A 16,938-nucleotide genomic window follows, 5' to 3' on the forward strand; every position below is an offset into this window, starting at 1 on the left:
AGGGAGAAATGAAGGAGGTCAAAGAGAATGGAAATATATTGTTAATTTAGAGCTTACGTAGGAAGAGGTCATTAGAGTCTGCAAAAGTAACATCAGTAAGGTGAATGGGACCAAAGAGGATCCAGGATGAAAATGGAAAAGAAAAACTGTGGATAGTTATTGTGTATTCAGTATATTAATCGAATCATTGAACAGTCCACGCTGGAAGGGACCTTGAAAGCTCATATTCATAGAGCCTGGAAATGAAGGTTAATTGACAGCTAGGTTTTTTGTTGTCATTTTGTATTTTGATTCTAGAGTATCAATAACATTATTACAGAGGACAAGATGTGTAGAAAATGCTACTACATTTACTATGAGGAATATATATTCTTACTGTTACAGTGCAATATCATTTCAAAATTTTTGAAATAACATATGTGTTCTTAAATGGGGCTCTTAAATAAGGAGTCCATCATCTTAGAAAGATACTGCTTGCTTTGTCACACTCCACTATACTTCATGTTAATATATAGGTTCTTCCTGGAACGTACTGGGGTCGATCAAGAAGAAGAATATCAGATAGATTAAAACCTTAACTGTTCTCAAGAGAAGAAAAGTTGTAGAAACACTTGCTCAGATAAGAAAAACACAAATTTAATTTCACAAGTTGAGTTCCAGGTCTGATAGTTTCACAAGAACAATGCTAAACAGACAGATATGTATTTTTCCTGTTAAGATTTTTTTATTGGTGTCTTCCTGGAGGGCTCAGTTTCTGACCACACTGGCAGTTTACACATAGATATTGTCATGTCACTCTTTCAAATTAAGAAATAGGCATAGCAAAAAACAGTTGTGTCATCGTCTAGTACTAATTTACTGTGTCAACATATTTCTGTTCAGTTAGATCGTCCACTGAGCATTTGCTACCACAACAGAACATTTCAATCTATTGTGTAATGATGGTGCAATAACCTCTTACATAGTATAGTATGGAGAACAGCTTGGCAGTCACATTGTGAAAGTAAGGCCTTCACTCTAACACAGTTTTCCAATAGTGGTAATGTTGCAGATAGTAGCCTAAAATGTGTAAAATAAACTAAATTTACTTAGTTAAGAGATTCTTAAAGTATTTTAAAATATGTAAAGTGCTCATCAAACTTCTCAAATTATATCTAAATAAAGTATTTGATTAGAAATTTATTATTTCCTAAATCTTTACTGTTGTAGAGTGTAACAAATAATTATTATTAAAAATTATTATTTAAAAAAAAAAGATTTGATGCATCCTGAGTTTCAGATCAAGACCTTTCCTACTATCCATTGTATTTCCTATATCCATTATATATGAGAAAGGTTATACAAGTTCTGGTGCTTAGATGGCAAGATATGAATGGTTACTGAAAGGTGAAAAACTTTCTTACATGTATTCTTGCGAACAGGACTAAGCCACCATAGTTTGTATTGAGCAGAATCTAGTTTTAGCACTAAACCATGTCACTAATCGCCAGTCAGTAATTAAAGAAAAATAGATTATATTAAAGGATGAATTTCTTTACTTCCTAGTTTTATTTCTCTGAGTTTCCTAAAACTAATATATATTTATTTTTGTTTGTATTATGTATTTTGTAAGGATTATAATACAAAATTATTGGTTTATCACCACAATTTTGTCTTTTAAAAAGAATATTAGAAGTAATTCCAGGAAAGAACTCTCTAATGTTGTATTCATGCAGATAATCATTAATGTATGCAAATGACTTATTTTAATATTATGTTTATATGTATTTAAAAGCATTAGTAATTTAGATTCATTTTTTGGTAACTGTATGAGTTACATCTTTTTATGACTGATTAAGTAATAGCTAAAGTTTCTCAGCCACTTTGAAAGCAAAGTATTTTATCAACTCCTGAGAGAGAATTGCTTAATGGAAATAGCGTTATTCAACTGGGATATTGGGATTGTGTATCATGCTCTCACTATGAGTAGGCATCTCCTCTCCATTGAACTCCATCAGCTTAGCTGGGGAGAATAAGTGTGTCCTACACATTTACAGAGGAGTAGGTTATAAATACTATGTAGCACAAATAAACACAAGAGGATGATCTTCTGAATCTTTTCTGTAGGAAAGTACTTTATGAAACTGGAGGAGCTGGCGTTCGAGCAAGGTCTTTGTGGAGAGTAGAACCCCTACGAATAAGGTACTGGCATTTTTTGAACTTTTTTGTTAGCAACTCTTGTTAAGTTAACAGCCATTCAATTGTTACAGACCCTTAAGGCAGAACATGAGTAATATATTTGTCCTGCTATGTGATATATGTTAGAATGTTCATTGTCAGTAATGAAAAGTAATCTACCCTGATATAATCACAGGGAATGTCAATATTTCAAGTATTTTTTTTTGTCTGCGTCTCATATCAAAAGCAGTGTTGCCTGTGAGATACGTATACTTGAGACATTTTCACGTGGAATTTTACCAGTTTTCACCTGGAATTCTAGAAGCATGTAACATCCTAATAAAACAGACAGAGGATATAGAAACAAGAAAATTAAGGCTATACTTCTTTCCAAGGTTCCTTGTGCAAATATATTGATGGTTTTTCATCTGTTTTGATGCAAATATTGAAAGCAAAAGCAGAAAGAACGTATATAGCACATTCTATTTTCTGAATGTCCTTTAAAGCCCAAAATAAACTGGTCTTGCTTACTTGATAAATTATTTTTTAATGTTTCTTATGTTTAGTTGGAGTGGAAGTAACATCAGATGGGGACAGCCTTTCCGTCTGCGACATATTACAACGGGAAAGTACTTGGCTCTGAATGAAGATGAAGGACTTGCAATGTTAGAGAGAGAGAAGTCGGACACAACATCTACTGCCTTTTGTTTTAGAGCATCAAAGGTAAATAACATCAATGCAAATTTGTCTTAAGTGTGGAGCACTTAAATACTAGATCTGACTTGATTCAATGACTGTATAAATTATTTATGATTTCTAAATTGAAGCAATTGACAGGGATTATGCATTTAAATACAAAGGTAAACAACCTGAGTTGAGAATAACAAAGGTTTCCTTGAAGAAAAATAGGGATGATGAATACTTTTTAGAGTAAACTAAGCTATTAACAGGTTAAAAACCCAAGACTGAAAACATACAGTGCAGATACAGTAGTTTAATATGAATGCTTTAATCATAGCTGACAGAGAGCTTATGGGTCAAGATTAGAGGATGGGGATGGACAGGGGACGTTACGGTGGGGGTCTGTTACAGGCCGCCTGGCCAGGAGGACAGAGCAGATGAAGTGCTCTATAGGCAGATAGGAGCAGCCTCACGGTCACAGGCCCTGGTTCTCATGGGGGACTTCAACCACCCTGACATCTGTTGGAGAGACAACACGGCAGGGCACAGGCAGTCCAGGAGGTTCCTGGAATGCGTGGATGACAACTTCCTCCTGCAGGCGATAGAGGAGCCGACAAGGAGGGGTGCCATGCTCGACCTTGTGCTCACCAACAGGGAGGGGCTGGTGGGGGATGTGAAACTAAAGGACAGCCTTGGCTGCAGTGACCATGACATGGTGGAGTTCAAGATCCACGGGGCAGCAAGGAAACTACATGGTAAGCTCTCTGCCCTAGACTTCAGGAAGGCGGACTTCGGCCTCTTCAGGGACCTGATGGGCCAAGTGCCATGGGAGGCGGCCCTGGAGGGAAGAGGGGCCCAGGAAAGTTGGTCTATATTCAAGGAGCACCTCCTCCAAGCTCAGCAGAAGTGCATCCTGGTGAAAAACAAGTCGGGCAAAAAGGCCAGGAGGCCGGCGTGGATGAGCAAGGAGCTCCTGGACCAACTGAAAGTGAAAAAGGAAGCCTATAGAGGGTGGAAGCGGGGACAGGTAGCCTGGGAGGACTACAAAGAGGCTGCGCGAGTGGCCAGGGATAAGGTAAGGAAGGCCAAAGCCCTGGCAGAACTGAATCTGGCCAGGGATATAAAATGCAACAAGAAGAGCTTTTATAGGTACGTAGGGGACAAAAGAAAGTCCAGGGAAAATGTAGGCCCCCTCCAGAAGGTTACCCAGGACATGGAGAAGGCTGAGGTTCTCAATGACTTTTTTGCCTCAGTCTTCACCGACAAGAGTTTCTGTCCCACTACCCAAGCTGTAGAAGGTGCAAGCAGGGACTGCAAGAATGAAGAACCGCCCATTGTACTCGAAGAGCAGGTTCAGGATCATCTGAGGAACCTAAAGGTGCACAAGTCCATGAGATCTGATGAGATCCATCCACGGGTCCTGAGGGAACTGGCGGATGAAGTTGCCAAGCCACTGGCTATCGTATTTGAGAAGTCGTGGCGGTCTGGTGAGGTCCCCGATGACTGGAAGAGAGGGAACATAACCCCAATTTTTAAAAAGGGGAACAAGGAAGACCCGGGTAACTACAGGCCGGTCAGCCTCACCTCTGTGCCTGGCAAGGTCATGAAGCAGATTCTCCTGGAAACCATGCTAAGGCACATGGAGAGCAAGGAGGTGGTTGGTGACAGCCAACATGGCTTCACCAAGGGCAGATCGTGCCTGACCAATTTGGTGGCCTTCTATGACGGGGTGACGGCATCGGTGGACAAGGGACGAGCAACTGACATCATCTACCTGGACTTGTGCAAAGCCTTTGACACTGTCCCGCATGACATCCTTCTCTCTAAACTAGAGAGACATGGGTTTGATGGATGGAACACTTGGTGGATAAGGAGTTGGCTGGATGGCCGAACTCAGAGAGTGGTGGTCAATGGCTCGATGTCCATGTGGAGACCGGTCACGAGTGGCGTCCCTCAGGGGTCTGTGCTGGGCCCGGCCCTGTTCAACATCTTTGTCGGCGACATGGACAGTGGGATAGAGTGCACCCTCAGCAAGTTCGCCAACAACACCAAGTTGTGTGATGCCGTCGACACGTTGGAAGGGAGGGATGCCATCCAGAGGGACCTTGACAGGCTGGAGAGGTGGGCCCGTGCCAACCTCATGAAGTTCCACAAGGCCAAGTGCAAGGTCCTGCACCTGGGTCATGGCAATCCCAGGCACAAATACAGGCTGGGCAGAGAATGGATTGAGAGCAGCCCTTGCGGCCCAGAAGGCCAACCGTATCCTGGGCTGCATCAAGAGGAGCGTGGCCAGCAGGTCGAGGGAGGTGATTCTCCCCCTTTACTCTGCCCTGGTGAGACCCCACCTGGAGTACTGTGTCCAGTTCTGGAGCCCCCAACACAAGGACATAAACCAGTTGGAGAAGGTCCAGAGGAGGGCCACGAAGATGATAAAAGGGCTGGAGCACCTCTCCTATGAGGACAGGCTGAGAGAGTTGGGGCTGTTCAGCCTGGAGAAGACGAGGCTCCGGGGAGACCTGATAGCAGTCTTCCAGTACCTCAAGGGGGCCTACAAGAAAGATGGGGAGAGGCTGTTTAGTAGGGCCTGTTGCAATAGGACAAGGCTCTATCTATCATAATTAACTTCAATTAAATTCAGTTCAGTTGGGCAAAATTCTGCCCTTGCTGTTATTTGTGCAGTGTGTTGATAGGTGAATTTCAAGGAAAATGTAGTCAGTGATTCCTAAACCATATGTTTTCAAATTATACTCTTTAGTGGGCTGCTAATTGCATGTTAGTAGCTTTTTCATGGTTTCCAGCTGAGAAAAACAGTGCAAGTGAGAGAGAATGAAGAATGATTATGGAGGTAGGTGAAAATAATAACTTTTTTTTCCAGAAAGTGAAGGGTTTTTACACCAAAGATTATGAAAAAGTTTTACATGCTTTCATGATATTACTTATAAATAGTTGCCATAGCTGCTACAATAGAGTTTTTTATTGGATGTGAGAAGTTAAATGTACCATGTAATTCTGAATGCTGTATGGTCCCTGAAGGGCAGTGAAAAAGAATCCTTAAAGTTAAATATATGACAGATACACTCTAGCATTAAAAGTTATTATTATTATAATAACTTTTGTTATTATAATAAAGCAAATATTTCTTTTCAGCATGTTTAAAATAAGAATGTTTATTTTATTAGTGTGACTGCATACAGTATGCCAAGAAATTTTATTTTAACCAATCAAAATAATTGAAAAACTATTAGGAAATTTCCTTAGATTGCTAGATACTCACCAAATAGTTTTTGGTTCTTTCTTCAGTGTAAAGGCTATGCAGTGTAAACAGTACATGTGATGTTGTGTAGGGGCATTTATTACACCTGTAATTTTTTCCCACTTTTGGCAAATCATGGCACCCTGGTAAGAATGGTGAGTATACCAGGAATGCCGTAGTTGCTGGTTTAACATTGTCTTCAAACCCCTGTAACATACTCAATGCCTAATTGAACACCGGCTGTCTTGCAATTTCTTAACATTTTGAACTATGTATATGAATGTATAAATTTTAAGTATATAATTTTTATGTTTATGTATGCATACTCATAAAATAAATAGTTCATGTTACATTGAATAAACATACCATACCTTCTTATCATTTTTGTTGAGGTGTTTCTCAAAGGCACGTTAGTGAAATTTGTTACAATCCTCAAAATGACTGAAGTGAGATACAGTAGTAATTAATTATCCAGAAGTCAATAATGACTGTGTAATGATGCATCCATCCCTTCTACTGTATTTGTATATAATATGGTTGTTGAAGTACTATTTTATATAAAATACAAGTTCAGTGTCTCATCATCCTAGGATTTGTGTTGTCCTATATGGAAAATAGTATTTTTATCTCACAGTAGGTTATAAATCTGTTTTTGCCTGTGCCAAGAATAAGAACAGTTGTTTATTGTTGTTCTGGGGAGGTGAGAGCTGCTCTGGCCCATGGCTAGAGACATTAGTGTTTCCAAAGGTGAGGCGAACAAACAGTGATAACTCTTCCTGAAGAAAGAAAGGTGAGCTTTTGGAAGCGAATAAGCCTCGAAGATTGATCTAGACTGTAAGAAGGAAAGGAGTCTTAAAGCCAAGTGCTGATTGTGTACAGATTGAGGGGAAAAAGAACTGTAGAACTAATAGTTAGAGTAGATACATGTAAGTGTGGTTATCTTAATTTCTGCACATATGTATTTGTTAACCTTTGTTTTCTCTTGTTCATTTTCTCAATGAAGAAATATTTTCACTTGTCTGGACCTTAATATGGTGTGAATTAAGGGAAATTTCAAGACAACAGCTTGAATCAGGTCCTTAAAAGCAGGATGCTAGAATAGCTGGCTGTTCACAGCACTCCTGTCTTTAGGATCATAGAACAATTCTAGTTGGAAAGGACCTAATCGAGCCTTCCACTCCAGGTGGGCTCAACACTGGATTCAGACCGAATTGCTCAGAATATACATTGCTGTGGAGAATCCAAAAGGAGACATTTATTTATTGAGGTCTTCTCCCCAGTTTGGAAGCCAGCAAAAGAGTTTTTGTTGAAAAAAAAAAGAGCTTATCAAATAGGCAGAGCTATGTGGAGTATATTACATCCTCAAGGCTTCCCAGGAGCCTGTAACATGTGACTTAAAGTCTTGTCTTTCCAACAGTTGTTACAGAGATCCTGTTGCTGAGGAACCACACCTTCATCCTCAGTATTGTTGCATACCACTTCAGCAGTCTTGTGTGTTCCTTCCTTTTCAAAGCCTTTGATTACATTCATAATGTATTTACTTTCACTATTTTCTTTCCTTTTGTTAAGTAACACTGGAAATTGAAATAGATATTTTAAATTATTAAGTTAAAATTAGAATTTTCCTAATATGTCCTTAAATAAATAAGAATGTAAGAGAGCTTTTTAAAAAGTGAAAGAATATGCTAAATAACATTATGGTGCTGATTTCAATTAAAACAGCATATACAATATATATGCTGTTAATTATTACTGCAAATTATTGCAAACTAAGCTTACAACTTCAGAAATTGACAGAAAAGGCCCAAACCTATGTCTTTGGGTTTAATATGGAGCTTAATTTTGACAAAATTTTAAAATGTCAACCTCTATATTTAAAGCAGCAGTTCTGTAATGCCTTGTGACCACAGAGACCGCAGTTTCCCTACGGCAGATGGAATCCTGTTTTGAAATGGGATGTTCTCATTCCAGCACAGTACTTGGCTCAGTATACTCTGCTGAGCAAAATCTTGATTCTGTTTGTAAATTTCTTTGAGAATCAACACAGTGAAGAACAGGAGCATATTTAAAAATAGTTGTTTATTTAAAAATTGTTGTAGCCCAGAATTAATACTTGACATTTCATATTTTATTTTCATGATGGTATATGCAAGTGACAATGAAGAAATTATTGGTGTAGTCTGAGTAAGTAACATTCTGACACATTCAAAAGTCAGAGATGACTCATGCAGAAGGATTTGATGTCATTTTAATATTACTGCCAGCATGTAGCTATCTTAGGGGCTCAACATGGCATTAGGATGTTGTAATAGTTTAGTAGTAATCATAAAGTTTCATTTCTTTTGGGAATAAGATGGTAGGTATTACAGAGTCCTTTACCTACAACTGTGTCTAAAAGTTCAAGTATTTATTTGTAAGTTCATATTTTACAATTACAATTTGCCCAGTAAGCACTGCATTTCAAACACAGTATTAAGCTATTTTTTTCTACTTATTTTGTATGGAAGGAGCAAGAAGAAGGTAAAATTAAAATAACCCTTTTTTTCCCCCTTGCCTACTGGGGTGTAGAAATGTATACAGCAAAGTGTACAAAGTACAGTAAGCTCACTAACAAGATAGGTAAGCTCAATGTATCTGTCCTCTGTTCTTATATGTGTAGACCTTTTATTTTGTCTTTTGTTAAATGGGGATAGCCTATGGCAAGAACAGTGTGCAGCACCAAAAGATACAATTTTGATTAGCTTGTGTAAGTTTGCTTTAATAAGAGGTTAGCAGTCAGGTTGTCTTACCATTCTTAGGGGTACATAAAGAAGCCCTTACTATATCAAGAGTTTTTTTCCCTACTGTGTTTTTACAAGATGACTGTTGAAAAATCATTGTAAAGACAGTTGGGTTTATTTGTCCTATTCACTCTGCCATTCCTTATCTTCCTTCTCTCATGTAGGAGTCTATGATTCTGTGAACTCTCTCATTTTATAAATCTTCCCCTTCTTCTAGGATATAAAATATCTTCTGAAAATTGCATCTTTGACAGCTTTGCCCTCAAGTTCCTTTGTTCGTTCCTTCTTTTTCTTTTATTTTTTTGTTATTATTATTTTCACTTTGCCATCTTCCAGACGAACAATGTGATTTATTTTCTTTAACTTGATTCATTCATGGCCTGAGAATGAATCAAGTTAAAGAAAATAAATCACTGAGAATAGGTAGTGAAGAGAAGGTTTTGAAGGAGAAAATGTTTGGATTTTTTGTTGTTAAGATATGTACAAATATGTAGAAAAGAATTTTTTTTTTCTCCTTCTCTCCTGATAATGTTTATCCGACTGTACTTTTCAGCTGTTACAAAATACACCCTCTCTTTGCACACTGCTATCAAATGACTTGGCTGAAATCCTAGAGAAACTGGACAGAGCACAAAGAGCAAAACATCAGGAAGAGGAATTTATGCTGTATTGCTTAAAGTGAGATGAGCCTTCAGTCCCCCAAAATAATTCTAAAGCTTTATTTCTGAAATCTGAAAAATCTTGGTTCTTTTTCATGTTTAGTATTGGCAAAAAGGATCAGTGTCACTCAGTTTTTTTAAAACAGTAACTTAATTAGAATTACTTATTAACTCATTATGATTTCCTTCATTTAAATTTTCATTCATACTTGATTCTTGATGCAGATGTAATATTTGAGAAAAATGTTGTAATTTTCAGGGTGCTATGTAAAGCCAAATAATTAAATGCTAACCGTTAATGAATTTGTGCTATTTTATTGTATTTTTAATTTAATGGCCTCACCATAAGTGTATATTGAAAGAGGTCATCTTTGTCTGTACATGATAGTGCAGTCCGCATAAATATGATGTGACATTAATTTCCCCATAGTCTTGATACTGTAATGGTATCCCCATCTTGTATCTTGGAATTGCATTCTACTTCATCTTGGTATTACAATGCTCTCTGCTTCAACTAAAACTATTGTGGAAATGTGACAGCTAAATTCCATATAAATGAAAGTAGACTAACATAGTTAAAATAGAACTTCTCTTTACTCCGCAGGTGTTGAACAATCAGTAAACTGAAATGAAATAACATATTGCATATATAATAATTTTAACTGTATATCAATGTCTAATCTACTTTGTTTACTAAGCAAGACATGAGCAACTATTTACACTTAAGGTTAAGTTCATCAACATTTTAAATCATAGAGAAATGATATAATATAATTACTCTGTTTACTTAGGGTGTTTTGTTAAATCACACGTGTGCACATGCATCCATAATTTGCTGTTAGAGAATTTGCTGCATGGTTCTGGTCTTATTCCTGAATTCAATTGTGAAAGGAAAACTTTATTATGTTAAAGAAAAAGGTACTTTCTTTTATGCTGGAGACTTAAAATCCTCTGGTTGTGAATGAAGAATAATGGATTAAGAAATAAATTTGGCTTAAAAATTGTACTGAGTGTTCCAGCTGAGCATTGAGTGATGTCTTTAAAAGAGATTTGAAAGAATTTTATTATTCTTGCAAAGAGGATAAATGGAAAAATGAAATAAATGTAAAAAAATTAAGAAGTGCAGAAGTAAAATAAATGTAAAAGCCAAATCATACTTATTTTTAAAATTAATATTTTCTTCTTTGCTGGTCGTTGCAATACAGAGGAATTTTCATCTGCATATACTATTTACGAGAAAAAAAATTCTTTAGCATAAAAATATTTTAACTAAATTTTAAAATATGTTTTGGCTTGTTTTCCTTTTTAAATTTAACCTAAAATTTGAAAATTTTAGTAATGTAGAGTTCTACAGACTACTAAACATCAGTAATTCAGTTACTACTTAGGTTAGGTTAAACATGTAAATATTTTAAAATTATATATCTTCACATATTAACGGATTTTACTTGGCTTTTCTTGCTTCAGTGAAAATGATGCTTCAGATTTGAAATAATTTTTAATGAAAATCTGGCTAATTAATTTGATAGAAACAGAAATTATGTGACATTAAATTTAGCTGCATCTTAACAACATAAGTAGCATAAATATTGTTCAGTGTTGGAATGTGTTTCTGTGTAGAATTCAGTGGTTTACCCTGTTCCAGTACAGAGATTAAATGTCAGCTTTTATTTTGTCTTCTTAGGAGCTAAAAGAAAAGCAAGATTCTAGTCTTAAACGTGACATGGATGGAATGGGAGTCCCAGAAATAAAGTATGGTGATTCAATCTGTTTTGTCCAACATGTGGCCAGTGCCTTATGGTTGACCTACAAAGCACAAGACGCTAAATCAGCACGTTTAGGCCCCTTGAAAAGAAAGGTAATGTTTGAGAGTTTTATTAATTAGTGGTAAAATAAATGTTAGTTGTGTAACAGTTTTGGTCTGTCTTGTTTTTTACTATTCTAACAATGTGGCAATTGTGGGTTTAATTGTTTTGTGCTCTTTTATTGAAAATGGTGTGGATGTTTCATTCTAAAAATTAAAACAGTGATGAATATTTACATGACTACATAGCTGAAGAAAAACTTTGCCACAAAGGAATGTATTTAGTTATTTTTCTTGCCAGAAGAAATTATTATTTTGAGCTCAATTTTTATTTTTGACACTTCACTAAAATATGGAAAACCTTTATTTGGATGGTCACAACCCTTTTAAAAAATCTATATTTAACTGTTTAAGGGTATAAACTTGTAAGGGATCTTACATTCACTCGTGGTTTAGATCTTTCTATTGAGTATATTGTATGAAATGGTAATTTAATTTGTTACTTAAGAAATGGCCCTAGTAACCCCTGAAGTTTCTTAAGGGATATTAATGAACAATTTCCTTCCAATATTTTAGATGTGATTGTGATGTGGCATTGAGAAGGCCTTTCTCTCAACCTTTTGATTATAGGGTACAAGTATATTCTTAATTAGGGTCATATGACCTGTTCTCTCTTCAAATTATGTTTACAATTAATTCAGAATTAAGAGGTTTAGTACTAGATTCACATAACTGCATCATTACGAAATGGTTCTTTGATTCTGTATTCATAGATTTTTACAACTTGAACCTATTGTTCGAATATGGAAAAGAAAAAAAAGTTCATTACTGATCAGAAGTTGGAATTCTTTAATTACTTGTATGTATATACGTTCACAAGAGGATACCCATACACAAGCACTGTAAGACAAAAAAATGAGGTCTTCAGCACACCCTTAGCAAAATCTCATTTATTTCTGAAGCACACACGGTCATAAATGGGCAATGAGTGCCTACCCCTTTCACTTCTTCTCAGCAACCTGGCTGATCAGAGAAATTCTTCTTTGTATGCCAGTCATTCAGTATTTTCTTGATAAGAGATTTAATGAAACAATGATGACCTCTTCCTTTCCCATGCCAGTAATGGCTATGGAATTCTGTTTCCTTAGAGGGTGCAATTTTACTTCTTGGAAAGGCAACATGTAAATTCTTCCTCTGTATTGAGTAAATAATTTTGCAATAGCTTCCTGTGAAGTTTATTTTTTTCTTCCGCAGTTTTCTGCTCAGCAGCAGGGGACTAAAAGAACCTCCATAATTGCCTGTCACTTTTATTCTTCTTTCAAACTGTTTCATTCACGTTCAAAGACTCCAAATCTTTTGTTGCCTTCTCACCTGGAGAATTCTCTCCTGTTAATTGCCTTCAAATTGAAGAAAACCCAAACCTTCTCACTTCCTGTAATTGATGTTCCTGTGGAGGCAAGAAACAGTTTTTCATCCTCTGCAAAATATGGTACTAAACTATAGTTTTATAAGCAGTTGAGATATATACATCCCTTTAAATTTCATATCAAATTAATTTTTCTATAGTAAAGTGAAGTCATAGCTTTGTGAAGTCATCCTCCACCATAATTTTTGTCAGGAGATTTTCACTTTGAGTCAGTGTAATTCTCTTCAAGCTGACCTGTACTTTTTCTAACATGCCTCTGTAGGCCTAGGATGATTGAGAAATACCTTATTTTTGCAAGAGGTAAAGAGTGAGGTTTTTTTTTTTCCACAAACGTAGCTATTATCACTGATAGCTGCTGCAGATGTAGAGAGCAGAAAACAACTATAGGATTAGTTCTGTTATAAAATACTAAAAATGCACAGTAAAAATTTCTGTTGTTTGGCTTTGGTGTAGTTTCGTGTATCTAGTTATGCTGTCTTTGCAAGACACAAACATGTAGGAAATTCTGCCATCATTTATGATGCTGCTGTTGCACAATTTCTGCCAGAATTTTTATCTGTTATATCTCTCTAAGGTCTTGGTAACCAAGAGTTCAAGACTTTGCTAGATGATGATGTTTACATCAGTATTCTATTGAACATTCCTCCTCCATCTAGTGTGAGTGATGGATTCCTATCTTTTCAGTTTGAGAGCTTGCTTCTATGCAAGCTATGAACCCCTGCATAGCTCCAGAATGCTGGAGCTCAGAGCACAGAGAAACATATGCTGTATGCTTTGGATTCACATCCTGGAGACCATTGCTCAGGGTGTTGGTCAATACCAATGCCTTCCTGTATCTCAACAAGGAAGGCAGTGCCAAATGCCCCTTTATACACAGGGAAGTGTTTTACCTGAGAAATTGGAGTAGGCAGTGCTGGATGCTTCTCACCATGATCTACTTACTTGGGGGGAGGAGGTGTGTACCTCATACACAATGGTAAATCACAGAATCATAGAATGGTTAGGGTTGTGCAATTACTTTGCAAGGTGTGGCAGCTTTAATACCTTATCTGTCAAATGTTTTCATTCCTGTTGTTCCAACCGAAATCTGGAGCTATATGCAATGGCCTTAGGAAACATTATCTCCTTGTCAAATGTTTTCTTATTAGTTTTGTGATGGGAAGAATGATTCTTTAGTTATTGTTCAGTTAAGAGACCTCAAGAACTTTCTTTACGGAAACAATGATATTTCAGCTAACAAAGTTACCCACAGTGTGAGTCTATATAAAGAAGTACTCAAAGGAAGGAAAGATGATTGATATGTAAAGTAGTTTCCTTAAGATAATATTGCCAATACACTAATTCAAAAATGCCTTCCTAGTCTTCTCCATCACATTTCCATGGATTCAGGGGTACAGATAAACTCGTAGGGTGATGTTTGCCTCTTTTAAAAGCACTTCCTCTGCATCTCGGAAGGAACATGCGTACTTTGGATCCTGCCAAGTATAGAAAAACATCACTTTCCAATCCTTTGGTTTACCTGTATGCCAGTATATACAAAAAAACCTGTTGGTAAATAACCTTCCCATTTGCGGCAGTAACCACTTGTATAACATTATTTGTTAACTATTCAGTGCTTCCAGAATTACTCAGCTGAGTGGGAAGTTGGGTAGCAAATTTTTACTATCTCAGAGCTACATCTTTCAGTGGAGAATTCAATAGGTTACATCTAAGGTGAAGAAACAGGATAATTCACATTTAATTCTTACAAAAGTGCTGTAGGATTTTAATGACTCAAAAAGATTAAGACTTTTTTTTTTTGTGATACCTAAAAAATATACTGGCTATTTGTGAAATTGGGTATTTATTTAAAGGGAAAAATTAAAAACCCATCAAAGGATCTCTATTATTACTTGAAATTCACATGGTATTAATATCTAGTTCTGATAAGAATCCAACATAATGTGTAGAGAATAGTTCAATGAGTCAGAAGTTACTCATAAATGTTGTTGCTCCTTTAGCTACATTGTAATTTTTTGTTTGTTTTATTTGATAAGTGTATACATTCAATGAATTGCAGGAGAATAAAGGTACATTAAAATGTCTTCTCTGAATAACTTTTGTGTGAGACTGACAAATTTGGAATTAATTAGTTCAGATAAAGTGATTAACAAAAAGTATCTCCATATATATGCAATTACTGTTTTCAGTGCAATATTGGAAAAAGTTAGAAAATATTTAAAAGCACAAAGGATTTTTAAGTAACTATTGTGATAATTACTGACTTTGTATAGGTTATATTACACCAAGAAGGCCATATGGATGACGGTCTAACCTTACAAAGATGTCAGCATGAGGAATCCCAGGCTGCTCGAATCATTCGCAATACTACAAGCTTATTCAGCCAGTTTATAAGGTAGTTGTTACCATCTTATATACAATCATTTTTTGTTTGTTTGTTTTTTAAAGCATTCTGAAATTATAAGAATTTCTCTAGCAGAATCCTTATTTCCAGCTTTCAAGTATTTGTATTTAGAAGCTATTACCAATATATTTTTACTGACTTAAGTTTGTAGTTTTTATGAGTAATGTCATTAAAGAATACTGATTTATTGCCTTCAAAATCTAGGCTGAAACATTTTACCTGTGGCTTTTTAATCACCTATCCTGTTGATCCTCCCACTTCTCTGTCACCTCTCTGATCATATCTGGAAGATTTAAAGATGAGAGGAGAGGCAGCCCTCTCTGGTGAACTGTATGCAGTATAACAGACTATGTGCACTAACAACAATTAGGGCAGAAGGCCAACTGTCAGCTGAGAAGGTAAAATGAAGAACTTAACTTCTGCGACTCAGCTGAATTATTATGTGAGCATTCCTAAATCTGCTGTTTAAACCAACAAATTTATTTGCAGTGAAATGGATTTATGAGTATTCGAAGTCACTGTCTCTCTGCTGAGATGCTGTTACTGACTATATCTGATTTATCAGATATATCTAATATATCTGACAATAATAATTCAAGTTATGCTTCTAAAACTTTAGAATAGAATCAATAGAATTACCTTCTGAATAGTATTTATCTTCCAAATTTTTGCTGTACTACAGGGCAATGCAGTTAGTCATTATACCTCAGTAAGAATTACCCGAGATTGGACTGTTCCACTGACTGTATAATAGAACTCAAAAGCTAATGTAGAAACAGTGATGGCTATTTCTGTAGATCAAAACGTCAACGCCCTTAGATACCTGGACATTGTGAAACTTGCAATATACGAGTACCCTAAGCATGGAATCAATACTACAAAGGATATTAGAAAGTCAGGGAAATTAAACAATTTAATATGACACCAGACTTGCTCTGTCATAATCTTGATTTATTGAGAAGGTTATATAAAGAGCTGTACTTGTTCAGTAGTTGCCTATTATCCCTGCCACACCTGTGGCAACACAATACCTTTCTTGTCATGGAAAAATACAGTCTTGGCCAGTAGTAAAAAGAATGTGTTGGACATGAATATAATTTAAAACTGTGTAACTAAATCTGTATGTTGCTGACTGAAGAGCCTTTGTGACCTCAGGAGATGTTGAATCTTAATGAACCATTGACAAAATTAGCATGAAAAATTACTATATTTATCACCTTTGATCCCTAGTTTGATTTTCTGCATTCAAGCCTGTATTTAAACAATATTTTTTGTGAAGTAGATTTTCTGATTCATAATTTGACTTGCTCGCAGCGTATTAATGCGCTTGCCTCAGCTTAAATTTTTCAAGTCCTCTTCAAGTACAGATTGTGCTTAAAAAGGTTTATTCTACTGCTGTATATCATGTGGCTTGTGAATTTGTACAAAACTGTTCAGAATGGTTTCTGTCACCTGTCACTTTAGCTTAATTTTGACAGACTTTAGTTACCAATAAGTTTAAGACTTTACGTGGAAATAGTTCTAAACTGATTGTTCCCATGAGGGCTTTAGTATTTGGACAGTGAAGGGAAGTATCATGAAAACCATCTTACATATGTGGTTGTATTTGACACTTTGAATAATACCTTTTTGCTATGTTAGTTTGAAAATATCAGGCATTTTGAAGCATGATTTTATTATGCTCCTTATTTTGTTACTTTTAGTCCCCTTTCCTTCCCTCATTCTTTAGAGTAAACTGTTCATGACATTTATCTTACATTACTAAACTTCCAGG

General features: G+C 36.1%; 1 protein-coding gene across 1 annotated transcript in view; it reads left to right on the forward strand.

Annotated features, from left to right (window-relative positions):
* The window catches only part of RYR3 (ryanodine receptor 3), a 254,587-nt gene that overhangs the window by 73,052 nt on the left and 164,597 nt on the right, over positions 1-16,938 (forward strand). Inside the window, exons 9-12 of the mRNA XM_086750198.1 lie at positions 2,107-2,181; positions 2,724-2,880; positions 11,215-11,388; positions 15,034-15,155. Coding sequence (XP_086606324.1) covers positions 2,107-2,181; positions 2,724-2,880; positions 11,215-11,388; positions 15,034-15,155 — 528 coding nt within the window. The remainder of the gene's footprint in view (positions 1-2,106; positions 2,182-2,723; positions 2,881-11,214; positions 11,389-15,033; positions 15,156-16,938) is intronic.

The sequence above is a fragment of the Chlamydotis macqueenii genome, chromosome 5, assembly GCF_036417535.1.
Source record: "Chlamydotis macqueenii isolate bChlMac1 chromosome 5, bChlMac1.mat, whole genome shotgun sequence".
Classification (NCBI taxonomy): Eukaryota; Metazoa; Chordata; class Aves; order Otidiformes; family Otididae; genus Chlamydotis; species Chlamydotis macqueenii.